Source organism: Mastomys coucha, unplaced genomic scaffold (genome assembly GCF_008632895.1).
Source record: "Mastomys coucha isolate ucsf_1 unplaced genomic scaffold, UCSF_Mcou_1 pScaffold6, whole genome shotgun sequence".
NCBI lineage: Eukaryota > Metazoa > Chordata > Mammalia > Rodentia > Muridae > Mastomys > Mastomys coucha.
In genome coordinates, this window is record NW_022196912.1 from 130,024,526 (window position 1) to 130,049,363 (window position 24,838).

General features: G+C 45.7%; 1 protein-coding gene across 2 annotated transcripts in view; it reads left to right on the forward strand.

Moving 5' to 3' along the window:
- The window catches only part of Ptprn2 (protein tyrosine phosphatase receptor type N2), a 790,024-nt gene that overhangs the window by 738,559 nt on the left and 26,627 nt on the right, over positions 1 to 24,838 (forward strand). For both annotated transcript variants that reach the window (XM_031356691.1, XM_031356693.1), the window contains exons 17-19: positions 6,079 to 6,156; positions 20,051 to 20,170; positions 20,919 to 21,085. In XM_031356691.1, coding sequence (XP_031212551.1) covers positions 6,079 to 6,156; positions 20,051 to 20,170; positions 20,919 to 21,085 — 365 coding nt within the window. The remainder of the gene's footprint in view (positions 1 to 6,078; positions 6,157 to 20,050; positions 20,171 to 20,918; positions 21,086 to 24,838) is intronic.

Consider the following 24,838-nt stretch of genomic DNA (forward strand, 5'->3'; position numbering starts at 1 on the left):
CTCTACACTGTCAGTGTGGCCTGCAGGGTCCAGCCAGCAAGGTAGTTTCCTGATACTAACTGTGGCTTTGGATGATTCCTGCTCAGTGTCACACCCCTTCCCTGGAGCTATTACTTCCTGTTTATTTATGGGGTTCAGAACACAAGGTCCAAGAATTTCATGGCCCTGAGGCAGGACAGAACAATGGGCTCTCCTTCAGGCTTCTCCAGTGGCCGGAATCCTTTTCATATAGACCAATATTGAATGAGGGTGACTGTATCATTCAACCTGATGTAGTGGAGGAGTGGACAGGCAGCAGGTTTGCATGTCCAATGGTAGAATGGCTTCACCCATACCCTGAGGCATGTCCTCCTCACTCCTTGTGATGTCATGTTCCCATAGTGCACATCTTTAGGCTCAGGATGTATGTTCTTATCTCCAGCCTCAGAAGAAGTAGCTGGAAAGGGAAGAGTCAGAGCCAACTGAGGGCTGACCAAGAAGAGAGGGAAAATTGGTAGTGGAGGGCTAGAGAGCTGGTGTTGAGGAGGCTCAGCTAGCCTCCACAGTGGAGCTGGGCTGATGTGGTTGCAAGAGAAGAAGCCATGCAGAGTCACAGAGCGTGGTCAGACGTATCCAAATCAAAGCAGAGGCTCTTTCATCCTGTGGATCCAGGACAGATGTAGCATTGTCCACATCAGGAGTTTCCCTCAGTCAAACTCAGGGAAGTACCAGGAATCTCACCTCAGTTCTGAAGCTTGCATTTGCCAAACAGGGCCTGCAGCATACAACATTTTTCTGACATGATCCCCCACAGTACCAAGGACTAAAAGTGCACAGGTGATCTCTAGTTCATAAATCTGGATCATTGTGTCCTGGGCTCTTTCCAGTCCTCCAATAGGAAGCCATGTATGAGCATCTGTCCAGCATATTGTGGGGAGGGGCTTCTGACAGATGAGATGAGATGAGATGAGATGAGATGAGATGAGATGAGATGAGATGAGATGAGATGCTCAGCATCATCCCTTTTGGGTGAAGTTATTGTTAAGACTCCAACACCTGTGGCCGATCGCACTTTCTGACACCTCAGCCCACACAGTGAGCTCAAGCTTTGTGAGATATGAACTGAGTGGGGAGCTGGTGTTTTGTCTCTACCACCTGAGCCCAGACCCTTACATGTCCATAGGAAACGGGTTGATTCTTTCCCTCAGCAGGAGTGGACTTTAAACCCGGAGCTCATCTGTTTCAGTAGTTCTGATTTGAAGTTCCTCAGCTATTCTTTCTGCATAGAACCAAGTCAAGCTCCCACCTGAGACTTGCTTGCTGACTCACGAGCAGAGTATAAGTTATGATTTATAAGTGCCTGGACTCAGGCCCTACATGGTGGAAAACTGACAGGGGATAGCCACTCAAGTTACCTGAAGCAGTTTTCTTCCTGTCCTGATCCCCTTTCTCGAAAAGAACTAGATGGGAAAACCCGAATGTAAGTAGCAGCTATTCTCAAGTCTGAACATCAAGAGCTCATGCCACGATGGCACAATTAGCTGTCCCATGTGATGGTCGGCCACAAGCAGCCAACCAAAGGGGTTCAGGTTGAAACCCTGCCTCAGTGCAGGTTCATGTGGCTCAACAGCTGCACCAGTCACAGACCAACAGCCACAAGGTATTCTTTCATGGAGGTAGGACATCCCTGTGAGCTGATGTCAGAGTCACTTCCAGGCTTTGCTGTCCATGGCTCCAGGTCAGAAGGTCAGTAGGAAAGGCAATATTCTGGTAATGTTTGCTTTCTCTTTGCTTCATATTATAACTCTTTTTTTTCCCCTCTAAATTTGGATTTTAAAAATGAGCTGGAAGAAACTGATTGTGCCGTCTGTCTGAGGTAACTAGAGGAATAGTGGTTCCTTCACAGCAGCCACTGAATGAGCAGCTCACAATTACAGTGCAGACGGCCCTGGTTGTGCCACATAAAACTATGATAATTACATTTGTGCCTACTCCTCATTAAATTTCAGGGAAGTCATCCAGTAGTAAATAAGGAGTAATCTTTGCTTTTAAATCGGGGTCATGAGAGTAAACGGGGATTCTGCCATCCCACGTAGTGCTTACGAGAAAGAAGCAGTCACTCTAAGCACCGTGCTTAGCTATTCTGGAGGCCTCCAGACTGAGGGAGGCCACCCACCTGGCCATGGTTCAGATAAGCACCCAGTATGGGTGACCCAGAACCCAAGATTCCTAACACCACCAAGAAACAAGCTCAGTTGTTCATCCTACTGTATCAGTGACTGGAGCAAAATCAATGTTTCGGTTTGAATGCATTTAACTAATTTAAGTCAGGGCAGGGTGGATCCTAAGAAAAGGATGACATATGTCCTAAGAAGTTGGCCAACTGTGGGGGACAATTTGTGGGTTCTCAGAACATATTCAACCCAACATCTGTGCGTGTAAGTTTGATATACATCAGTGTTAAATAAATCTCTACTCTGTGTATAAAAGGGCTTCAGACAGCAGGTTCTTGGTTCCAAAATTCTAGAGCCCAGGACCTCTGTGAATGAAGACTTGACATCAGGACAAGAGTCTCATCGTGTTTACGTTTAAGAAAGCATGCCAGCCGTTCATGTTGGCACAAGCCCAGCACTTGGGAGGCAGAGGCAGGCAGATCACTAAATTCAGAGCTTTCCTGGGTCTACACAAAGAGGCTCAAGACAGCCAGGGCCTCACAGAGAAAACTTGCCTTGAAAAACAGAAAAGTAATTCTGTGAAACTAGCCTCACATCAGGGGTGTAGGGGACACAGGAGCGTCAGAATCTATACAGACACTCTGTGTAACTCCAGCTCCTGGTACTGTGCATCCTTCCCGTTCTGGCCAGGTCTTCCCAAGACTTTTGAGCTGCAGCTTGGGGAGGACAGGGCCAGTCTAGAGTAGACACTCCCTCTTTACTGGCATTAAGAATTTGCTTCCTCTTCCTTCCTTCTAATAAGCTCTTCGAAGCTTCTGTCTTGGAATGCTCAGCGCTCTGTTTTCAGAGTCAGTTTTGTTGCTGAGGGCTTTAGTGTAAAGACGAAGCTGGTAACTCACAGATTGAACAGTTGTCATCCATGTTCAACAACAAGACAGTGGCTTGTTCTTCAAGTCATGCATGGACTTTCACCTCGTGTCGTGATAACAGCCTGAGACTCAGCTGAGTGAGGGTTAGAGTCGACACAGGCTCACCGCACAAGCAGAGCCACAGATTCAGCCCACTTGGATGCCAGGGGCTTCTGACTTGGTTTCCCTAAAGTTACCTGAATGGGTCTCCAGGATTATCTATTTTGCTGATGTCTCTGAGCAAGCTGGGTTTCGGAAAAAGCACCCAATGGGAAGACTGTATTGTTGAGGCCATTGCCAGGCCAGTTCCTTAGCTTCCCACTGGAAGCTAAAGGGTATGCCCCAGCAGCGGAGTGGAGACTCTCTAAAGGAAATGTAGGTATGTCCCCACAGCCTCCTGCCCCCGAAGTGTGGCATCTGCCTCAGGACATTGCACATACTCACTGACGCACTCAGAACACCTGCTCAGATATGTGTGTGCCCTCATGCCAGTGGAGTTACCACTGATGACATGTGCCTAGAAGTCAGGGTCCAGCATACCCACTCCCTGACTCTGCATACAATAGAGCTGAGCCCCAGACAGTGTGCATACCTGAGAGTTTGTGTATAGAACCATAGTACTGTTCATGTGAAAGCTATATGGAGAAGCAGAAAGCAAACAGGAAGGAACCAGGAAACAGCCATGAAGGATAGAGGATGCTGGAATGGGCACCATGGTAGTTGACCACCACAGCAGAAAGTGGATTCCATGTAAGTTGCCCACCATGGCAGGCCAGTCGTTGTATTCCCCTCCTGAAATAAATAGGCCTGTTCATAGAAACACATTACAAGCACTCCAAACACAGTTGCCCTGCCCTGAAAACTCAGATGTGGGAAAACTTCTGTCTAGCTAAATGTTTGCCTCACGTCTATGCAAAGACTGAACCAAACCAGGAAGACTTCCTGCTGCTCACTTTAGTGGGTGCGAAGTGCTTCTTCAGCCCGCATCCGTGCTGCCTGCCTCCTTTCCCAGATGTTTCCTGTACCACCCTGTTCACATGCTTGGCTTTCTTACCTTCTGCCTGGTGTCTGAGCAAGTTTGATGGGGTTAGATTTTTTTTTTTAATGACAATTAAGACTTATCAAAAAATTGAACAACTTGCCCTCCTGAAATGCTGCCCATATTTCTTTCCTTTTAATCTTGCATTTTTTGTTCTGAAAACAGCTAAATTGGTAGTTTGAACATGTCACAAATTTTAAGTATGCTATATAGTCTATGCTGTTTTGGGGAAAAGAAATCACATAGAAGAGGGTGGGGTGTCCCTTCCTCTGCATAGCTGTTTGCTGAAAGACAGGGCCTCTGTAAATAGCTGTCACCCCCAGCAAATACATATTTTGAAAAATCAAAACTCCTCAATTCTGCTAAGCATTTTTCTGCTGAAACATCTTAATTGGGGCTTTCAGTGAAAGCAACATAATTTTACCTGTATTGTGTATGTTGTGAATCTCAAAATGAGGTCCAGTTTTAATTATGAATCATGAAATTAGATGCACAGAAAGCTTTCTCCTGCCCCCACCCCAGCCAACTTCCACATTGTTGTTCTGTTAGAATAACTCGCACCAGCTGCTTTGTGTTTGTGCCCTCTTTCATGGCTCACATAATTACAAGGTGCGTCCAGCACCTTTCTGAGCTGACAGGCTTCATCTCTTGAGTGCTCACAAGCTGTGCATGGGCTCATAGGGGCTGAGGCTCTTCCTTCCTGAGCCTTCACACTGAGCACATGGTGAAAACTTCTCTCTCTCTCTCTCTCTCTCTCTCTCTCTCTCTCTCTCTCTCTCTCTCTCTCTCTCTCTCTCTCTCTCAGTGTGTGTGTGTGGGGGGGGGTGGGGTGTGTGTGTGCATAGTCAGTCTTCAAGTTCTCTCTCTATGTGTATATGTGGGGGTGTGTGGGGGTGTGTGCATAGTCATTCTTCAAGTTCTCTCTCTCTCTCTCTCTCTCTCTCTCTGTGTGTGTGTGTGTGTGTGTGTGTGTGCATAGTCAGTCTTCAAGTTATCTGTTGAAATTAAGGTCTGTGATGTGGAACATCCCTCATGCGAGTGAGCAAGGCACATGACAACAAATCAACTAGTCTCAATCCTTTTCTTTGTTCTCAGACTCTCACAGTCAAGAGAGAGATAGAAATGAACTTCTAGAAAGGTGGACCACATCTGTGAAATGCCTGTGAATGTACACATGGAGATACACACTGATGGGATGCACACATGTAGACACACAGAGGTGCCAACACACATAGACATGAAGACATACACACGTACATATGCCTATACAGAGCCATACAGACACACAAAGACACATATACAGATACATTAGACACAAAGAGACATAAACATGCAGTCAGACACACACCCACAGACATTCAGATACATATTCACACAATACTGACAGGCACACACCAATGGATGCACACATGCAGACTCGCAGGCAGGCACACACAGACTCACAGACCAGTAATCCCAGGTTAGCTGCATGTGTCTCTCCCAGGATAAACAAAAGCACCCAACATGAATGAGCTCCTCAGCCAAGTGTTTTTATGTGTTCCAAGACACGCAAACTTGTCTACTGCATGTGGGCATGGGTCCATTGCTAGGAGCTCAGGCATAGCCACTCTCTACTAGACCCCAGTTCTGGCAGGCATCCACATGTCCTGGAGTAGGTGAAGGTTATCTCCCCATCCTGGAGCAGTCTCAGCTGCTCTGAGGTGGCATGAATAGTGAACAGCATTGCCCATACAGCCAGGCACTGGCTCTGTTCTGCTAGGCTCCTGCTCTTCATTTGTATGCACTGCTCTGGAACAGGATAGACAGGCTGAAGGAGTCTCAGTTGGAGGTTTCCAGGCTCTTATGCATCTGATGATAACGGGCCTTCCCATGCAAGCCCTGTATGTTAAAAGCCATGGGTACAAGCTATGCTGCCCTGTGTTCCCATGTCTTCCTGCCTGTGTAACTGATTCTTATATCAACCCTCTTATTCCTGCAGATGGACCATGACCCACGAAACCCTGCATACATTGCCACCCAGGGCCCACTTCCCGCCACAGTGGCCGACTTCTGGCAGGTGAATCTCTTTTTATTAATTTTATTTTCTAAAGATAAGATGTTAATGAGTTGTTCATAAATTAACACAATAGACTCAGTGAAACAAATCCATTTATGCTGCTTTTCAGATATTACTTGAGAATTCATGAGTTCTTTATTTTCTCATCGGGGATGTTTAACATTTTAACGGGTTTTTGCTCTTTAGCCATGTTACAATTTAACTTTATAAAAAATAATGAAATGAAATTAATACACATTTATGCCATATTTTCTTCAAATGTGCCTTTATTGTTTTATTTTTATGAAGGTGAGAAATGTGCCCAAAATACAGTTTATCTTCTTTGAGGATTTTAATTTTATATTTCAAAGGCCATCCTGCTCTTTTAATCCAGCGCAATTCTGCATCACCCCAAATGGGTCTAAGACTTGGGAACTAGTTCTAACATGAACAAATGAGGGCAGAATTAGATGGGTCAATAAAGTACCCTTCCCTGACCAGGATAAATAAGATGAGATTTGACGAAGGACATGGTGGGTCACAGGATTGGGGATGTAGCATAGTGGATCATCCACTGGAATACAGGGCTAGGTTGTATTCCAGCAGCAGGTTGTAGCCTCTGGCCATGTGGTAGCCCACAGGACCCTGAAACAGAGGCATGAAAAACCAAGACTGCTGGATGTGGTACAGTAGACCCAGGGGCGAAGGGCAGACAGTGCAGCCATGTATAAGCCTGCTGCTGTGTAGTTAATGGAGCTGCAGCAGCGTGCTGACCTAAGACCAAATTACTCTGGATCACTTGATGTAGACTAATCTGCCAAAGGTCATTAAATCAGCTGGCATTCATGTTAAAAAGAAATGCCAAGGAAGGGGTCCGGATGCCTGCAGCTGCTCGGGGTACCTTGCCTCCACACACACTGAGCCTCAAGTTTCATGACCTGCTTTGTGGGGAAGACTCACCAACCAGGAGGGTGAGGCTGAGCATGGAACACATCCGTGTGACCACCTTCTCCTTCTATAGGCCTTCCTCATGCTATCTGGAAGAGCAAAATGAAGCAGGCTCACTGAGCTGCCCTGCAGATGCTCTTAAGTGTGGCATGGAATGAGTGACCTTTGCTGAAAGATTGGTGTTGAGCATGTTGGTGTCCTTCGGAGAATAGTTAGGTTCCCTTGATGTTAAACTCACAAGAGTGTCATCCCAAAAGAAAACTGTCTACTCACAAGAAACTTGGGCACACCATCTTCAGAAGACTGAGTGTAGAACCCCACTTCAGTCTTCTTGAAGTAATTTGTCCATCCAACTGCTCAAGCTACAGCCAGGAAGAAAGAAAGGGAACATTCTGAATCACATGGCAGGACAAACATGCTCACAGGATCCCCAGCCCACTGGGTTCCCCCACAAGTGAACACTTGGAAGAATGTCATCTGGTTCTACCACCTTTATCAGCTCACTCACCAGCAGGTGCAATGATTTATGCATGTCAGTGTCCTCTCATGAACACACCCACAGCCCACTAAGGGGTGGGAACAGCGACTGCTCACACCCACTTCCCACTCTTAGATCATTCAGTTCCCAGATAAAGGGCATAAAACCCTTATATTTATAAGCCTTTAAAGCACCAGAGCTGGGCAGGTATCTACCTGCTGTACTATTATGTCTACTACCCTACCAATAACCCCTAGATATGACCTGCCATATTCTATCTGCCCTTAAACTGACTGGCCAGCCCTCATGGCCATGTTTTCAAGATTCATCTACCCTATGGGGTCTTTTATTCCTCCACCTTCTCTTCTCTTCCCTCATGTTCAGCCTCAGACCCCGAGTCCGGGAATTGAACTCGGCCTACCTCTCTTTTGCCCATCTATAGGCTGTAAGCATCTTTATTTACCCATCAGGGATGACTTGAAAGCAAGGTTACATAGCATCACTTGGTCTGTATGAGGATCTTCTCATCCCTGAGGCACCCCAGGGCCAGTAATTAGCATTACAATACATAGCTACAGACCACAGCTGAACAGTTTTAAATTAAGGAGCCAGGTTTGCACAACAAAGGCTGGTAAACTGTGAGAGAATTCAAAATTACAATACATATCAATAAAGCAAGCCTCAACAAACCTTTACACTGCAGTCTGTAAGACTGGAAGGTTCATCTTTTAGCCAACTTCTGAGTCAGAGAGCTTAACTTGTTTTCTGCTAATTGTAGACTGCTGCTGTAATTGCTAAAGATGGTTCATTTCATCACTGTGCACTGACCACAGGACATTTCAGAGAAAGCAACTCTAATTGGAATTACCAAAGGAAAATTATTCTAAAGTGAGAGGAAGTGCAGGCTCAGTTGAGGCACACTTCATCCGAATTTAACCTAGAGTTCTAGAAGACAGAATATCTTCCATTGGTAACAGCTATTCTACATCCAGGAGCACCCATGGCCTATAGGTTCTGTGCCTCAGGATACTGGCACACTTGAGGCTGGTGAAGCCTTGAAACGCTTGTGAGAAGAAGGAGGAGGAGGAGGAGGAGGAGGAGGAGGAGGAGAAACAACAGTAGCTTACCACACCCCTTCCATCAAGATTCCTGATTCATACACGCGACTACTTCAGGGAGTAGCCAGGGTTACAGTTAGGAGATATGCATGCCTGCAAGGTAAGCAGAAAGATTCTTGCATGTACCCATCTCAAGGATGCCACCTTAGAGGATTATAGCTAGGATCTGTACAACAAGCAGACAGAAAAAAAGAGGGCATTAAATTGTCAGCACCTGCAGCTCCAGCTGGTCATGCAGCATGACATGTGTCTGAAGTGCCTACACCCACACAACACAGCTCTTCCTCACTATCTGTCAAGTTAAGATGAATATTCATAAAAACACAAATGGACAGTTACCTCTGCACACAGAGGAAGCCCCCACTATCTAAAACTTCTCTCAGGCCAGAAAGCCTCCCACAGAAGTGTGAGCACATTTTTAAGGGATAAAACTCTATGTGTAACGCTGTGCAGGCTGTGGGCATCAGACCACTGGGAAGAAGACGATATCTTTCTCTTCTTCCTGTGCACATGTGCACTCCTGGCCTTCAGCAGGTACAGCTCTTTTGACCTAAGAACTAGAGACAATGTTACAGAAATCTGCTACATAAAGCTTCTCTTCAAGACAGCCCCGCCGGTGATGGCAGTAAGGAGCACTCACCCAGGTGTCTCCCAGGTGATGGCAGTAAGGAGCACTCACCCAGGTGTCTCCCAGACATGGGTTAGCTCCTTGTTAGCCATAAGTGAATTTCCATGTGAAAGGCCAGGGTGGAGTAGTCTGAGGGTGAATATCCTTTCTTACAGCTACTGTGACTCTACACATTGAACCAGTGTGGCAAAGACAGCAGAATTCACTGTCAGCCCCATGGCCAGAAGTCCCATGGCATAGTGGACTGGATTCTTGCTTCCATACTAAGAGAGGTTCTTCTTGGGACTCTCCAGCTTAGGCATCATGACTATATGCAGCATCTGACTTCATATCTACCACTTCATGGCCTTCTTGCCTTATGTCCAGATTCTTCTCCTGATCCAAGCAATGGCCTCATAGTCTATCCCAAGCACCGTGACTTCATCTTAACCTTAAACTCACTGTGCAGGCCAGACTGACCTTGGACCCTGATCCCCTACCTCCCAAATGCTGGGATTACAAGCATGTGTACCCACACCTGGCACAGGTGCTGTTTCTGGGTGATGCCACATTTACAGGTTCTGGATAGACACAAAGGCCACCATCCATGCTCTAGGACTTTCTGAACAGCTCATTGGCTCCATCCTCACATATTGTCTGCTTACCCACCCACTGCACGTCCACATTTGTACACACTTGTTAAACTATGCTGTGAGAGGAAATGATAATTAAACTTAATATGTCTTCAAGACAGACACAATGTTTATCAAATATTTTCATTTTGCAGTTGATCAGATCTGTAGATGAAAATCCCACAACAGAGAGGACCAATTGCTGCCTGGAGGCTGAGAGGCCTCAAGTTTACCCTTTTCCCAGAAGCACCTAGAATTTCCTCTGCAGGAGACAGAATAAGGGGTCAGCAGTGGATTTTTCTTAAAGAGTAAACCATTTGAAATAAGACAAACATTAGGCTGGCTGTAACAACAACAAGCCTCTATGATCTTAGCACTTGGGAAGCTGAGGCAGGAGAATGGCAGTCTCAAGGCCAGCATGGGCAACAGAGTGAGACTCTGTCTCAAAACAAAACAAAACAAAATAAAACAAAACAAAAACAAAGAAAAAGAAAGAAAAGAAAAGGAAAGAAGAGAAAAGAAGAGAGAAGAAAAGAAAAGAAAAGAAAAGAAAAAATATATATGAAAGGACAACTGTCCAGCTTGTGAGGAGAAGTTATGTTGTCATAAGCAGGGCACATTCAGGCTTTCCTCTCCTCCATGTTGCTTTCATTGTATCTGGAACTTTGTGTCTGCTTCTGGGACCACGGTTCAGACAGTTGAAAAATACAATTAGAGACCACCAGAGAATTCATGGGAGCAGCCAGGATGACAAAATGTTCTATAGCCACAGGAGGAAAGGAAACCCACTGAGGAGAGAGATAGGAAAGGGTCCTTAGAAGCCAGTACCACACGTGGGCTCCATTCACCTGCCACACCATCTCGGCTGATGCCCCAGAAAGCTTTGCCCGGGGGATTATGGCAGGCGAGAGGGACCCTGCACCTTCTACCTTAAGAAGGTCTGTTCACAGGCCAGTAGATTTTTTTTTAAGTGAGAATATTCATTTGGACTTGTGAGATTTTACTGTTTTATTGGGGACTTCTGAAATAATTCCCAGGTCAGTGTTATTCCTAGTGTCCCTGTCTTTGACACTCACAGATTTCCTCCCACCCTCCCCAACCCTCCCCATGGGTAAGTGCCTACAGCTCTTTGCAGAATCTTAATCCATGCTTTGGTCTCTATGCCAAGGACATACAGATCCCAGATCTTCCTCTAGAAATGACTCTGTGGTCTACAAGTTGCCTCCCACTTACCCACTGGGCCATATGTAAAGAGTGACAGAGGTAGAGGAAAGGAAGTGACCTCCAATGCACACTCCCACATGTGAGGCACTGGACAGACACCTGGACTCATTTGACTGCCTAACCATTCGATGGAGATATAGCGTAAGGCTCACGTGACATTGCATGGGACACTTAATAGTTGGCATAGTCACATATAGGAAGCCATAGGTGCCACACGCATGGAGAGAAGAATCAGTGTTTAATAGAGACAGTGCTTCATCTTGGGAGGATAGGAATGTTCCAGAGACAGATGGTAGGAATTGCTGCCCAACAGTGTGAATGTATGCACTGTCTCCAAACTGAGCGCTGAGAAACAGTAAATTGTACATTATACATATTTTACTGCAGTTTGAAGCATGAACCATGAGTCTTATTCTATCAAGGGGAAACAGAAGTTCTGAAGCCATGCCTGACCTGCCAAGGCCACAACTTGGTTAAGACAGAACACATTCTAAATCCAGATCCAGGTGACTTGCAAGTGTGTTTTTATCACACCATGCTTCTTGCAGGTGTGGAGGCCTCAGGGATGGGACAGGTATTCCTGCTGAACACACCTTTAAGGAGAAAGGAGAATGGCAGAGATTCTGCTGTGCTGACTTTGGGCATCAGATAGCCAAGTGTTTCAGAAACAGTCCTCAGTCCCAAAGCATAGGCATGGAGAGCCACATTCTTCATGTATGTGAGATGAATTGAAGGGGATGGGAGGTGTAGGTCTCCTTGAGTACAGGGCAATCTTCCCAGGCACGGGGAGCCCACAAAAGTACAGTATTCCCAGAGAGAGATACCCATGCATGCTCAGTGAAGAACTAAGGATGGCTACAGGTGATGGACCAAGGAGCAGCCTTGCAAACATCACTGACCTCTGACCCTTGGTCAGATCTCCTTGTCACTGTCCTCCTTAGCCTGTCCTGAGCATCTGCCTCTGAAGGCTAAAGCTATTTGTTAAACCCTAGCAGAGAACCAGGGAGGCAGAAAAATGGATGAGGAAGTGTCCGCTCACCACGCAGTGACTGGGGTTTGCAGTGATGTGGCAGAATGTTGATCATCATCACAATGTAGAAGCTTCCCACAGCAGAGGCTGGTGTCTGCTGTCTGGCCATCAGCTGCAGCAGCACCTTCACAATGTTCCTCTTCTCCAGTCAGGCTACGTGTTGTCCCCAGTGCCACCAAGAGTCAAACCTTCCATCTTCTAGACACAATCCCAACATACCTTAGTAATGGTTCCCCACCAACTCATTAAAAACATCTCAGTCTCTGGATGTTAAAGCCCATCATCTCTCAGGTGTCGGCTACCATTCAGACTCATCCCAATGGTACTTGTGCCTCCAGGACATACCCATAAGCTTTGTCCTCATCCAGCATTCCTCATGAGCTGGTGCTTGAATACAGACTTAACCGCATGGCATGATTCCACCATGACTCATGTCCCCAACTCCCTTTAGCTCCAGACACTCATGGCAAAGCAGTCATGGCTACCCATCCCTGTCTACTCTTGGTTGCTGGTGACAAGAGGGAGCCTCTGATTCTGCTGTCTTGGCATTGAGATGAGGGAAGTGAGTGCAGAGCAGAGTGCTCACTGAAAAGTCCACATCCGAGAAACACAAAGGGAGACAGAAGTGAGGATGATTCAGTGGGAAAACGTAACTTTCCAGAACATTGAATTCCAAGTGGTCCATCCCCTGCATTTTGGATGCACATATTCACAACCTTTTAAAGGTAAAAGCAAGCAAACAAAGAGCAGCAAACTCTACAGACTTCCTAACCTAAGTGTGGGCTTGGTCTAGGAGATGTGTCTATGATCACAGTCGGTGGCCATTACAGGAAGAAAGGACACATCCAGTTCCTTTGTCACACAAACATTTAAATTAGACCAGGTTTGTTTTAAACATATATTTGTAGATCACAGCTTTGACTTTCCTCTTGTTGCTGATGTGATGAGAAGAAATTCCCTTTGAGATCAATTTAAGGGAGAGAGGATTGATTTGGCTGTAGAGCTGGGATGTCACAGTGACAGAAAGATGAGAGAACTGGTCAGACTACATCTCCAGTCAAGAGCTGATGACAGTGAATACATGCATGCAGGCTCAGCTCCCAAACCACGAAATTGTGCCTTCCATATCCAAGGTGAGTCTTCCCACCACAATTAACTCAATTAAGAAAACACCTCACAAATGTGAGCACAGGCCAACCTAATCTGAACACTTCCTTATTGAGAGCTCTTGCCTTCCCATGGGATTCCACAGTGTGTCAAGTGGACAGTCAAAACTAATCACCACACAGCTGAAAATATCCTGGCTAGTTTGTTTTAATTTATTTATTTATTCACTTTACATCCCAAATCAGCCCCCCCCCAGTACCTCTCACTCAGATCCTCCCCCTATTCCTCCCTCTCCTTCTCTGAGAAGACACTGCGTATTCCACTCCACCTCCCACCCCACCCCATCCTGGCACATCAAGCCCTGTAGTGATTGGCTAGTTTTTATATGTCATAACAGTCCCCTTTCCTCATCCCTGTCCTCCTTTGCCTCCTCTCTGTCCTCTTCCTCCTCCTCCTCCTCCTCCTCCTCCTCCTCTTGTCTGGAAAGAAGACAGGGGAGAGAGACAGAGGAGAGTGTGGTGCCCAACAGAAGCCCTTCTCTCTAAGGAGACCCCACACACATTCACTTGAAACTGGGCTGCAGCCTGGAGACGCAGGATTCTAGGTGACCTCCACGTAGCATCATGCATGTGCCAAACAGCTGGCAACAAATCCTCCTGAAATGTTTGCATGTACCTAAATAGAAAGAACTTGAGTTTGTGGGAACTGCTGTGTTACAAGAGCCCTTCAATGATATGGTGGTCAACCCCAGACACAGAAAATTAGCTCAACAAGCAAGCAGGCTGTTAACGTCTGTTCAAAAGAATGGTTCAGCAGTTTCCAGTGCAGTACAATGTTCCTTATTTTTTTGTTTTCTCTTTTCCTTGGACAAAGCATTATCAGAGGAAGCAAATAATAGGCAGATGTATCACTCCCCACCAGACTGTACAGCCATTAGACTGTATCCCTGTGGCTGGTGGGCACATGATCTGCTTATCAGCTATATGATGCATTCTGCTTCATGTCACACACATCTGTGTATCAACTCTAAGTGGGTAGATACCATACTAATGTGTTTCCTCACTAAGAAGATGTCAGGGTGTTGGTAAGATGGCTCAGTGGATAATGGTGCTTGCTGCCAAGCCTAACACTCTTGAGTTCAAACTCAAGGAACCCATATCGTGGAAGGTGAAACTGACTTCCACAAGTTGTCTTCTGATATCCACAGGTATGCTGTGGCATTTTCATGCATTTACATACACACACACACACACACACACACACACACACAAACACAAACACACACATCACATAAATAAATAAATGTAATAAAAACCTTAAAAATGATATTAGATCTGGATATGGTGGCATATATCTAAAATCCCAACTCTCAAGAGACTAAGGCAGGAGGCTTGTGACATTGAGGCCAGCCTGAACCTGGGAGCCCAATGCAGGATATGGGCCCTCTGTGCACAGGATATCACAGATGAGCTTTTTCCATCTTTGATCTACTTAGCCCCAGGAGTCATCAGTGAACAGTCTTGGGTATCTGCCATTGTTCCCTGCCCCATCATTCACTCAGCACCCTCTTCACTGGACTCAACCCAAAGCAGACATGAGATGCACAGTCATGACTGGGAAGTGCCTAGCTTTCTCTGGAGAAAAAACTGCCTTCCAGTACAAACAGCTTCAACATGCTACAAAGATGCTTATCTTAAGAAAATCAGAAAACAGTTTTCTGTGTGTCTAAAGCAGGTTGTGAGCAGACTCTAAGGACCTTCAATAATGATGGCTTTAAATTATCTCTTTTTTTTTTTGCATAAATGTACAGTGTTCTTTTTTTTTTTTTAAGTAGAGTGCTCACTGGAGGTAAATCTCTACTGTCAATGTTTAATTTTTTTAAAGATTTATTTATTTTTATTTTGTATGCATGAGTGCTTGTCTGCATGTATGTGTGTGCATTATGTGCATGTGTGATGCCTCGATCTCAGCAAGGACACCAGATCCTCTGGGATGGAGGTATAGGTGATCATGTAGATTCTAGGAACTGAGTCTGGATCCTCTGTAAGACCAGAAAAGTGCTCTTAAGCAGACTCATGTCCCCACCTCCACAATGATCCTTTTTAAAAACTCCATTGTACTTTTAATTAAGCATGGTCTGTATGGTTGTTGTTGTTATTGTTTTGGGCTTTTTTGTTTTGTTTTTCAGTTGTACATATTTGTTTTGGTTGACTAGTGAAATGAGATTTTAAAAATGTCCATCTACTCAGTTTCCATTCTGAGTCAGAAATGCCTCAGGACCCCTCTCATCAGGGCCTACAGTACAATATAATATTATGGGCTGTCAGCATCCCATCTGCAGAATTCACTCATTACAGCTGAAGGTTCACATACAGTGGTCAACATGCCTTCACATCCATGCACGCTCCGGACTCCAGAACACCGCTCTTGAGTTTGACAGTTGAGCTCCCTATGTGAGTGAGTTGTAGGAGCTTGTTTCTCTGACAAGCCAGTCACTCAGCAAGATGTCCTCTCGGGAGATAGTGTCCCATGGTGTGAGTGCTGCCATTCTGTATCTTGGCTGTTAGGAACTGAACATGGGATTCCAACCTGTTCATCTCATCTCCTTTGATTTGCACCCAGAGTCAGAGGGCTTATTTTTAGGGTGTACCATTTTTATATTTGAAGGAACTCATCTGCCACTTCATGCCCTGCCCCCCATGCACACAGCTGTAAAGCTCCTTTTCTGTTTCTGACCAACACTCATGCACGTGTGCATGTAAGAGTGTGTGTGCATGCATGTGTGTGTAAGGGAATGTACAAACATAGAGACTAGAAGGCAAATTCCAAGAGCCCTTCTCCATTTATCCCCACCATATTTTTTAAGACAGGGTCTCTGAATGTGGAGTTTGCCAGTTCAGTCAATGAGTGCTAGAGACCCACCTGTTCCAGCCTACCGGGGCTTATAGACATGTATGTACCACCATGCCTGGCTTTTGTATGAATGCTAGAGATCTAAACTCAGATTGTCATGCTTGCCCAATTGGCACTTCACCGGCCCTCCTTGTCGTACTCATGCACACTTTCCTGGTGATCTAGTTGAGTATCTTTTCTCACCTGTTGGCCATCTGTACATCCTGGAGATGGTGTCTATTCAGACTCCATGGCCATTTTCAGTTGGGTTGGTTTTTCTTTGCCAGTTAAATATGTAGTCATTCAAAATTACTCTGAGGAGACACAGTGTTTCTTTTTGTTTGTTTGTTTTTTGTTTGTTTGTTTGTTTGTTTGTTTTTTCGAGACAGGGTTTCTCTGTGTAGCCCTGGCTGTCCTGGAACTCACTCTGTAGACCAGGCAGGCCCTGAACTCAGAAATCCACCTGCCTCTGCCTCCCAAGTGCTCTGATTAAAGGCGTGCACCACCATGCCCGGCCACAGGGTTTCTTTTCATCTGCTTTAGTTGACTTTGAATGGAATTTGAACAGAACTGACTTTTTTTCAGCATTAGCGGACAGTTATGACAGAGCAGTGATATACCCATGAGTATACTCATTTGCTTAACCTCCTATGACAAAATAGCACAAACTGGTTGGATTAAAATATCTAAAATATTCTCCCACAATTGTATAGGCCAAAGTTGTGAACCCAAACATGGGCTTTGATCTCCAAAGCTTGGGGAGAATCCTTCTTATAACTCCTTGAAGCTCCTGGCATACTTTGGCTTGCAGCTTCCAGCTCCACCCAACTTCCTTTACTATATCTGCCACTACCTGCTGTCTCCCTTTCTGTAAGGGAGCTATCCTGGGGAACTAGGAAGGGTTTTCCTCTCGCAGGACCTTATCTATTCTGTTATTTCAATAGCATTCTTGCCTTCAAACAAGGTGGTAGTTATAAGAGCTTAGGGCTCCAATATGACCTTTGGGAAAGACACAATTCAACCCACAGTGAAGAATAATAGAGTTTTAAGTCAAAATGGGTTTTTCATGTCAGTTGGATTAAATAACAACCAAAGAGTGCATTTCATGTTGTGTAGATAATGGTCTAAATTACTTCCTTTTACTCTCTGTTTGTTTGTTGCTGAACAATCCTAGTGAAGATCTTTCTGCAAGGTAGCTGAACCAAGTGTCCTTGGAAGTTTCTACACCTCTGGTAGATAGGACAAGACTGGCATCAGTTTCATGGGTTTTACTTCTGCCAAGATCCACTGGATGGCATTTGTCTGTAGCACAGAAAGAAGTCTTAAAGACAGACGACTCCAGTACTCTGGTGCCCAAACATGCAGGATGACACTGCTCAGATCATTCTATGGCTTTAAGTCAGGTTCCAAGGGAAGACAATGCACAAGATGGGGCACCCCCAACTCTTTCCTGGCCCACATCCCACAGCCTGAAGTCTATACCTGGGACCCAGAACCAAAGGTTCTGTACCTCCTCATCCATCCTAGCAGATTTGCCTCTATGTGCTGGTGGAGGTCCTGCTCACTGCTTGGGAACTGTGACGTACTGTGACTCTGCAAGGATAAGAAGTCATGGGTTGGACTGCAGACACCAGGACTTAACACAGACCCTACCAATGGGACTCCCTGCCTCATCGGAGATCTCTACCCAAATGCCTCACACCTATGTTAGATAGCCAAGAACACTGGGAATGTGAATGTTCTAATCTGTGATACTCAGGGAGATGAAAGTTCCAGAAACTTGAGAAATTATATTGATTCATGGTTTACAGAAACTTGCCAAGATGAACAAATGTGGAGAGATTGAAATTGACTTGGCTGAACTCTTATAGCACCCCACATTCTCACTCAAAATCTGAATTAAAATCACCAGCCAGACAATGTGAAGAGCAAGGCTGGAGGTGGGTAGTGAAGGCCCTGGTTTCCTGCTTAGGAAGGGACACTAGAATGTCATCACTTTACCAGGCTTGTGTACAGCCAGGCTGCGATCTATCTGATTTAGTAAATTCCCTCTTTGCCTTTATACATACCGACCTAAAAAGAAATATTATCCCCTAGGTTGCCTTTGAGATTGTTTGTTTAAATTAAGTTTCATTTGGATTTAATCTTAACCAAATCTTCAGAGAGCCAGGCAGGCGCCCTGGAAGGAAGCTCTGTGTGTGAGCGAACCAATCAGAGAGGCTGTAGAACCTGGAGGACCCCTCTGCAAACGAAGGGCTCGGTAATGTCACACGCGGGCAGTACAGGCAGTATACTAGATGATGGTTTACGATCTAGATCATTGTATTTTTATTACACTCATAAAATCTGTGTTTCTCCTCATTTTCGTAATGGCTTCAATGAGCGCCTCCGCTTTCCAGAGGCACAGTAAATCGTTCCATGATGGGAGCCCTGATTTGGTGGAGCAGGTTGGAAAGCTTACAGTAGGAAACATACTCAGAATTCTCATCTTACCGGACTGGCACTGGGGCAAAAAGAAGTGTGTGGGCTCAAGTGTGATTCATACTTATTTTCAGGCTTTTTTGTAAATACTTCAGGAGGTTTCCATTAAATTCCAATATAAATGATACACAGCGAGATGCCTTAAGAGTATTGACTCTTTCAATCCCACAGGAATATAAATCAATACAGAAGGAGGAAAACATGCGCACATGTCTGGCTTTTAAGATGTAATTTAATGGAGGAATCTAATAACCTGGATGGTGTTGAGAAAGCATTTTGTGTGTGACATGTGTGTGCTTCTTAAATAACAAGATCTTAATCAGATTTTTACATCTGCATTTAAAAGAAGTGGAAGCTCCCTGGGATACCAATTTTACACCTAAACTCAGGTGCTTGTAGATGCTTCTGGGATGTTAATTCAGTACATGGCAGGGAAATCAGAGTGCTCTTCATCCTGTACTGTACTGTGCTATGCTGACAGAAGTCTGCACACACCATGCCTGAGTAGCACCCTCATAAACACCAGCAAAATTGAACACAAAAGTTTCCATCTCAAAGTGAAAGGTTGTATTTACCAAGATGGAGACTGGGGGAGGGAGGTGCTTTCAGCATGGCAAGCATGTGCATGGCCTGTGTGCGTGCGTGCGTGCGTGCGTGCGTGCGTGCGTGCGTGCGTGCGTGCGTGCGTGCGTGTGTGTGTGTGTGTGTGTGTGTGTGTGTGTGTGTGTGTGTGTTCTTTGTGGCTTAGATGTGACTCCCGTACGTTATTAACTAAATTTTGGATTGTTATCATCTGAATGGTACACAGTGCTGCTCTGTGAATAAAGGCTTCCTCAGAGCCCACTTCTGATAGGAGGATAGCTAGCTCCCTGATAACTATGTGGACCAACATGACCATCAAACAAACAAACAAACAAACCAGTGGCAACTGCTTTTAGTCTGCTTACAGAACAGGGTGTTTTTCACCAGGCTCATCCAGCCTGAACCAGTTTTGTGTTGTATTCTAGAAAGTTTCTTTTCTAGACCAAAAATTGCAGGGAGTAATGACACACTCCTTGAATCCTAGCACTCGGGCAGGGGTGGGGGCCAGAGGCAGACAGATCTCTGTTGAGTTTAAGATCAGCCTGGCCTACATAGCGAGTTCCAAGCTATACAGTGAAATTCTGCCTCAAAAAATAAAGTTGAGAATCAACAGCCAAGGAGTACCTGGGTTGAGAGCAAAACTCATTGTTTTTCAAAATTATCTCATGGAACCTATAGAACATCGTGATAATGTATTCAGAGGGTTGAGGCAGCTGCAGTGCACAGGATCTAAGGAGAGAGAAGTGAGTTCCTCATGAGTGGGATATTGGAGACCGTCTCTGATGGTACTAACCACAAGTTCTGTGTCCCCTGCAGATGGTGTGGGAAAGCGGCTGTGCTGTCATTGTCATGCTAACACCCCTCTCAGAGAACGGCGTCCGTCAGTGCCATCACTACTGGCCTGATGAAGGCTCCAACCTCTACCATGTCTATGAGGTACCGGGACCGGGTGCCTAAAGGGGCCTGGCAAGAAGCACATGTCTCTAGTCCTCATTAACAACCTAACCTATGGGGCTAGGGCATCCCCAGGGAGGGCTGTTAGCACCTTTGATGTCAGAGGGATCTAGGAGTTATGCAGCCAAGAGACCCAATGCCTTACACTGCTACCTAGTTAGGGATAAACTCAATGTAGGCATTCCATATCACAACTGAAGTAAGTCTAAGGGCTGACAGGAAGAAAAAAATCTCCATCCTGCAAAAGATGGCCCAGGTTTCAAATAACAAATATTCAAGTAAGGTCCATTTTCACAGAGAATGCTGCCCATATCCTAGTGGCTGGTGGGTTTTCTTGCCTGAGCCATGGATCTGTAGAATTTGACCCTTTTTGTGAGGGGCAGATTTCCCTTGCTAGGTTCCCTACACATACCAGATGAAGACAGTAACTATGGCATTTAAGCCAGGAAGGATTCACATAGGGAGCATGTTAGAAGTTTCACAGGAGACCAAACAGAATATCACAGGGAAGCCATAGTCTCTAACCTGGAGAGACATAGGGCTCTCAGTATCTGCTGAGTCTTATACCCCTGATCTATACTAGGCACCAGTTAAACTGAGAGCAGAAAGGGGACCTTGGGGCAAGGCAGACCTCATCTGTCTGTCTCCTCACCATAATCTCCTCTCTCCCAAAACACAACACTGCTCTGGAGCCTTGGACTCACATGCTTTGCTACTCTGTCCCCACCAGGTCAATCTAGTCTCTGAGCACATATGGTGCCAGGATTTCCTGGTGAGAAGCTTTTACCTGAAGAACCTGCAAACCAACGAGACTCGCACGGTGACCCAGTTCCACTTCCTGAGTTGGTATGACCAGGGAGTCCCTTCCTCCACGAGGTCACTCCTGGATTTCCGCAGGTAAAACAAAAAGCATGCTGCAAACTGTAGTGATTAGAGTGTGCACGGACAGGCCAAGGGTGTGTGGGCTGGGCCAGGTCTCTCAGATTTTGAGATGCTGCCTTCAATGCAACGACTGGGCAGGAAGAGGAAGGGAGAGAGGGAAGTGTGTAGTTAGTGCGCCTGTTCAGTTGGTGTGACTGTCTGTCAGTATTAGTGATAAAGGTGAGACAGGAGGCATCTTAGAGCTCGGCAAGTGTAGGCATAATTTGATAAATTCTGAAACCCACCTAAGACTTATATCCCATACAATTTAGTAGAGTCAGATTTTTTATTTGGCTACTCATCTGCCAGCCAGACTAAGGAAATTTTGCCAGGGAAAGGCCAGGTTCTAGAATAAAGAGTCTTGTATAAAAGCCTAAATATATCAAACATATGAATGTGTATGTATGTTTAGTGCAGTTTTGAAAGTGACAGTCTTTTTAATGCACTCAATTTTTTTTTGTTTGTTTGTTACCCCAAATCAGCCATCCATCCAAAAAAACAATTGTCTCCTTTCAAAGTGTCTTTACTGAGCTGTTGAGATGAATGCTAGACTTTCTTACAGGAAGATACTGACGATGTAAAACAAAGAAAAAAATGTAAGATAGACGAGCTGTTTGCCCGTCACACTCGTGATAGATAGGTCAGTGCTGCCCAAAGTGGTAATAAGTACAGAGCTGTCTTACCCATGTCAGTGCCAAGCTCTGTGTCCCACAGGTAGCTAACTGGAAGCAAGCCCACCCAACCTGCAGATTCTCAGACAAGAAATCAGGGAGCCAGGGCATGGCGTTTTACAAACTGTTGTGTCACCAGATGATGACAGCCAGTTCTTTGTCCTCAAGCCTGAAGTCAAGGAGAGTGTTGAGATAGAAATGGAGTCAAGACAGGCCTCGGCTGCTTAAATTCACATCTTACAAATTCTGAAGCTTAGCATGATGCTCTTTCTAATCCATACTGAAAAGAATATTTGCAGACAGGATCTCCCTATGTAACCTCTGGCTGTCCTGGAACTATGTAAGCCAGGGTGGCCTCAAACTCACAGAGATCTGCCTGCCTCTGCCTTTCAAGTGCTGGGAATAAAATTTCTTTGTCTGAATGAGTCATTCTTTGGAAAGAAATTTGGTACCAAGGCCAGTGGCTCCTGCCCAGCTGTCGCCTTCCCTATAGGAGCATTCAGAAACCCGAGAATATCTGAGACACAGTAGAAGCTCCTTCCTTCCCACCCCAATTCCCTAGCCACAAGACCCTTCCCAGTACAGACATCTTGAAGATACGTGTAGGAAGTCTCTTGCTCATGACTGGCAAAGGGGATGCAGCTATGTAGACAGCTGTCCATCTCACTACCTGTCTCTAAGCGCATCCAAGGGGTTTGCACATATATGTGTATAGGCTCATGTCTGTATTCATATATGGAATGGAACATACCCATATCCAGCCCTCAAGGTTCATGACATGTCATGGAGAAAATCAGAATCCCCAAGTCTCCCCAACTCCAGGGTCTGAGGAGACATGATCCAAGGTTTATGTAACATCATATAGAAAACAGACTCCGAGCCCCATGTTGCAGGCTTCAGTGGGGGAGAAAGCTTTCCTTAAAACCTTGTGTAGGACCCAACAGCTCACTTGAGGACCCTTTTACCAATTCTTTATCCTGGATAGTCGGCACAAGTGACCACACTCTCTGGATACCCTGGTTTAGAAATGAGGTTGCCAGTGTCAGATGGATAGGAAGCCACCCATGTGGACCCCACCTTGTTCAGGGGAGAGGGCTCTAGTCTTGGAACAATAGCCTAGTGTTGTCAGCTGGCCTGGGGTGTGTGTCAGGCACCCAAGATGTATAATTAACTGTTGCTGGAGCCCAGGGGGCACACATTTACACTTTAAAGAGAAACTGCTAAGAGATAATTAGAGTCACATGTGAGGGCTTGGCTCTACAAACCTCTCTTCTCTCCCCCTGTCTCCGTGTTCTCTCTCCCTCCCTCCCTTCCCCCCTGCCTCCCTCCCTCCTCTTCTTTCCTCTCTGCACCTCTTGCTGTGTTCCATGCATCCACTAACTCTGCTCACTGTCAAACCGACAAACCCTTACTTTGCCAGCTACTTAGCGGTGGCCGGTGTCATTTTTGTGACGTTGCAGCTAGTAATATGAGCCCAGTTGCATAGTCACAAAAGTGATCATTGGAAACTGTGACTGCAGCAGGGACATGGGGGCCCCTCTCTGAGCCTCTAACGACCTCACCTGACTTTGCTTGCTGTTCGTTTGCATGGCGACTCACTCAGTGACCAAGGGTTGGTTTGTATTGCTAACGGTTCCTTCTTGGGGAGATCCTTCTGCAAAAGTCCACATAGTATCCATTTCTGCTCAATGTCGGAGACCTCGCTTGCTGGTAACCTGTCTAAGAGCAAAACGAGACAACTGTGTATTGCTCATCTTCATGAACAACCAGCCCTTGCATCTCAGGTCCTCGGATGAACACATGGGCTCTCTGTGTGATGGTTTTGCTTTTCTATCTGTGGTATTTCATGCTGTAATAACCCATGGTTCTTGGTTAATAAAGTTCTAAGCTATAACACCACAAGTATTTCCATCCACCATGTCTCTTACCCAGCCTGGGGTTGATTGTAAATTCATCTGGCACAGGGTGGGGTCTGGTGTGGGTATGAAAATTTCAGTGAGATCTCTCAAAGGCTTCCTGGGGCAACCAATCCAGAGAAAATATACCTTAAGCCTCTTGTAGAGGAAGATAGGACCACAGGAGTGTGGAGATCTGGGTGGCAGCCACTTAGCCTGGGTCACACTTCTACCTAGAGAGATCGAGGGTACATTTTGCCGCTGTGGGTATGAGAGTTAACAGTGGTATGCATTGCAGATCCCTTTTCTTTCGGTGCATCTTCTATTCTTACTCCCATCTGGAAAGCAGCACAGAGTAACCCTGGTAACCAGCCATCTGTGGGCATGCAGAGTTTCCCAACCCACAGTAGCTAAGCATACAGTGTGGCCAGAAGTCAAAGGCATGAGTCTGTGGTGGTTCCTGTTAGGAGAAGAACTCTACAGAAAAAGAAAGCTTTGAGAGGAAAGCCACCCAGTGGGCCTGGCCCCTGGTCTTACAGAGCTTCGTGCCTGCCAGGCAAGGGCTCCATCACTGCCACACTTCAGCCCTTGGCATAGGCTCTAGGTTCATGCTCTGTCTTTAGCAACTCTGTGTGTCAGAGCTGGAACCCAGTGGGGGACAGGAAACTTTAGCAGGAGAGGCAAGTGGATCTGCTTTCTAACCTGGTTATTTTCCGGTATCCTGATATATAGGCTGTGTTGCGAGGGAGGGAGTTTGTCTCTGGTTTCTTACCTCCACCCAGAAGGCACCTCACACCCATGACCACAAAAGGCTCTCTCAGAAAGGACCAAGAGAAAGCTTACTTGTTTTACCCTCGTAGTTCTGAGAACTCCCCGCTTTTGGAGCCTCCGTGGGTGGTCCAGAGGCTCTAAGATAGTGCAGGGTTTTTACAGATTATCGAGCTGCCACAGATCAAGTGCAGCTGAAAACAGCTTTGAACATGACCTGTCTGAGGGGGGCATATCTTATCTGGGCTCTGCATCTGCCCTTCAATTCCCATTTGCTAGTCCCATTGTGGGGGATGGGGAACTCAGAAGTATCTATCAGAAGTAGCTAAGTCTAGTAACACTGCAGTATAAGTCAATTTAAAAAAAAAAAAAAGGAAAAAAGAAAAGTAAAGAAA